At 38.2% G+C, this 2,395-nt stretch overlaps 1 protein-coding gene across 1 annotated transcript in view; it reads right to left on the minus strand.

Annotated features, from left to right (window-relative positions):
* The window catches only part of KIF21A (kinesin family member 21A), a 79,532-nt gene that overhangs the window by 5,303 nt on the left and 71,834 nt on the right, over window positions 1-2,395 (minus strand). The window contains exon 38 of the mRNA XM_009289024.2: window positions 1,787-1,957. Within this exon, the coding sequence (XP_009287299.1) occupies window positions 1,787-1,957 (171 nt within the window). The remainder of the gene's footprint in view (window positions 1-1,786; window positions 1,958-2,395) is intronic.

Raw genomic sequence — 2,395 nt, forward strand, 5'->3', positions numbered from 1 at the left:
TGACAGTTGGACTCAATGATCTTAGAGGTCCTTTCCAACCTTAATGATTCTATGATTAGCAAAAGTAACAGCACTTTTCTTTGTTCCCTAAAAAGGCAGTGAATAAAAATTATTTCTATTGTTTTGTCAAATGCCTTTAGTCTCACCTCCTTGAAAAAACACACAACATTTTGTAGAAATAAAAAAGAAGGAATCGTGAGATCATTTTTATTAAGTTCTACTTTGCAAATCAACAAATAGGGGAACATGAAGTACAGAAATTATGAAATGCACATATACCAAAAGGAAAATAAGAATAAGAATACAACTAGTCCACTGTTACATACTACTTCACCCCCACTCCTGTATTCTTTCTGATGTTAAAATTAATTGCAATGGCAAAAATGCACATTGCATAATATTTTAATGAGCCTAAAATGCAAGAGTGAAGACGCTTCTTACAACTTTATTAAAGCCATCCTGAGAATACAAAAATCTTTCGTGTTCCTGCTATCGTCCTGTTTTTGCTAACAAGCTGCTTAGTACATTTCCCTAGACAGACAGATAATGAGGGTAGATGTCCCAATATGACCAAGTGAAGATTTTCTGTAAGAAGCTGCATTTCTTAATCCTTATTTTAACTGTGAAGTCTTAGTAGTATTCTGAAAAGGAACCGGCACCCAATTGGACAATTTTGAAAGAAGGTCAAGAAAGATTGTATATTTATGGAATACTAAGTATGCCTATGTAGACATTTTCTTCTTAAGTTGACCAGTCCATTATTCTCTCATGTCCCAAAACTTTAATATTCTGTTTGTTTCCTTGCTATCAGTCTGCACATTAAATGCACATAAAAGACATGCTCCTCCTCCCTCCAAAAATTATTAAACTATCAGTATCTAACCAAACCTTTGCAAAAACAGCAGTATCTTCTGGCATTTGTTTTTCTGCCTTCCATTTCTCACACAGTCTCAACTTAAATAATTGTATCTCTACCTCAACAACCTCTCATAAGACCTAAAAGAAGAGACTGGCTTATAGCAATTAGCTAAAAATCAAAGTTCTCCATGTCAGACAAATTACAATGAACTTCAAAGTTTCCCTGGATTTGAGATCCTTTTTGCCGCCCCCTCCCCCCCTTTTTTTTTAAACAATAAAAACTTACAGCAAATGTGTTCTAACAGCAAACAGATTATTATGTGTGTGTAGTATACATTACATAACACATGCATTGTATAACAAGATGAATGGAGATCTAAGGAGTAAACTTTTTAGAAAAAAGACTGGGTGGAGCGAGGTAGGCTGTAAACCCTCTTCACAAGAAAAACATTCTGTAGCCTGATCTAAAGCATTTTTTTGTCATTAACGAGTTCCCAGTCCAAAATTTACCAACTTGTCAATGACAAGGATGATATCCAGTGGTTCCAATCATACGGCAGGGGGGTTGGACTAGATGACATTTAGAGGTCCCTTCCAACCCAAATTATTCTATGATTCTATAGAGGAGGCAAGTGCTGCCTTCATTCCAAAGCAAAAAAACCAAAACCCACATACTCAGAGTTAAAAGAGAGGGCTAACCACTTCATCAGAATTTCCTGATGCTACATACACTGAAAAGAAAAGCAACTTTTTTAGCATAAAGATCAAGTACATCATCGATTTCTTTCTTAGTCAGTGCTCTGTGCCTTCCCTATTAAAAACATCAGTATCTAAGTGAATAGTCATTGTATGAGCCTGAACATTTACACAGCCTGAAAACAGTTCTACAGCATGACTGTCACATTAGCTGCGTGATTTTTTCCATTACCTGAAGAAGGTCTTTTTGAGCCAAATCCCATTTCTTAATTCCATTGTCTCTGGATCCACTAAAAAGGTTGTCTCCCATAATAGCAAGTGCTTCAATGCCATCATAATGAGGAGGTTCAAAATTGTGTGTAGGACTTACGCTTCCAAGAGCCCCTTCAGTCACATCGAACATCTAAAATAAAGAAATAAATAATCAAATATGTTAAGCAAAATTATCTGCCATCTAACCAGCTTGGAAGACACTGCAGTGAATAACTTTGGGGGAAAAACTTGAAAAGTCTTATTACAGGCTACTGTATCATGATGTATATTTGACAGAATTTATGACCCAGAACAACTCTTCGCTGGGTAAAAAACTGGCTGGACGGCCGGGCCCAGAGAGTTGTGGTGAATGGAGTTACATCCAGTTGGCGGCCGGTCACGAGCGGTGTTCCCCAGGGCTCAGTTTTGGGGCCGGTCTTGTTCAATATCTTTACCAATGATCTGGATGAGGGGATCGAGTGCACCCTCAGCAAGTTTGCAGACGACAACAAGTTGGGTGGGAGTGTTGATCTGCTCGAGGGTAGGAAGGCTCTGCAGAGGGACCTGGACAGGCTGGATCGATGGGCCG

The sequence above is a fragment of the Aptenodytes forsteri genome, unplaced genomic scaffold, assembly GCF_000699145.1.
Source record: "Aptenodytes forsteri isolate BGI_AS27 unplaced genomic scaffold, ASM69914v1 Scaffold137, whole genome shotgun sequence".
NCBI classification, from domain to species: domain Eukaryota; kingdom Metazoa; phylum Chordata; class Aves; order Sphenisciformes; family Spheniscidae; genus Aptenodytes; species Aptenodytes forsteri.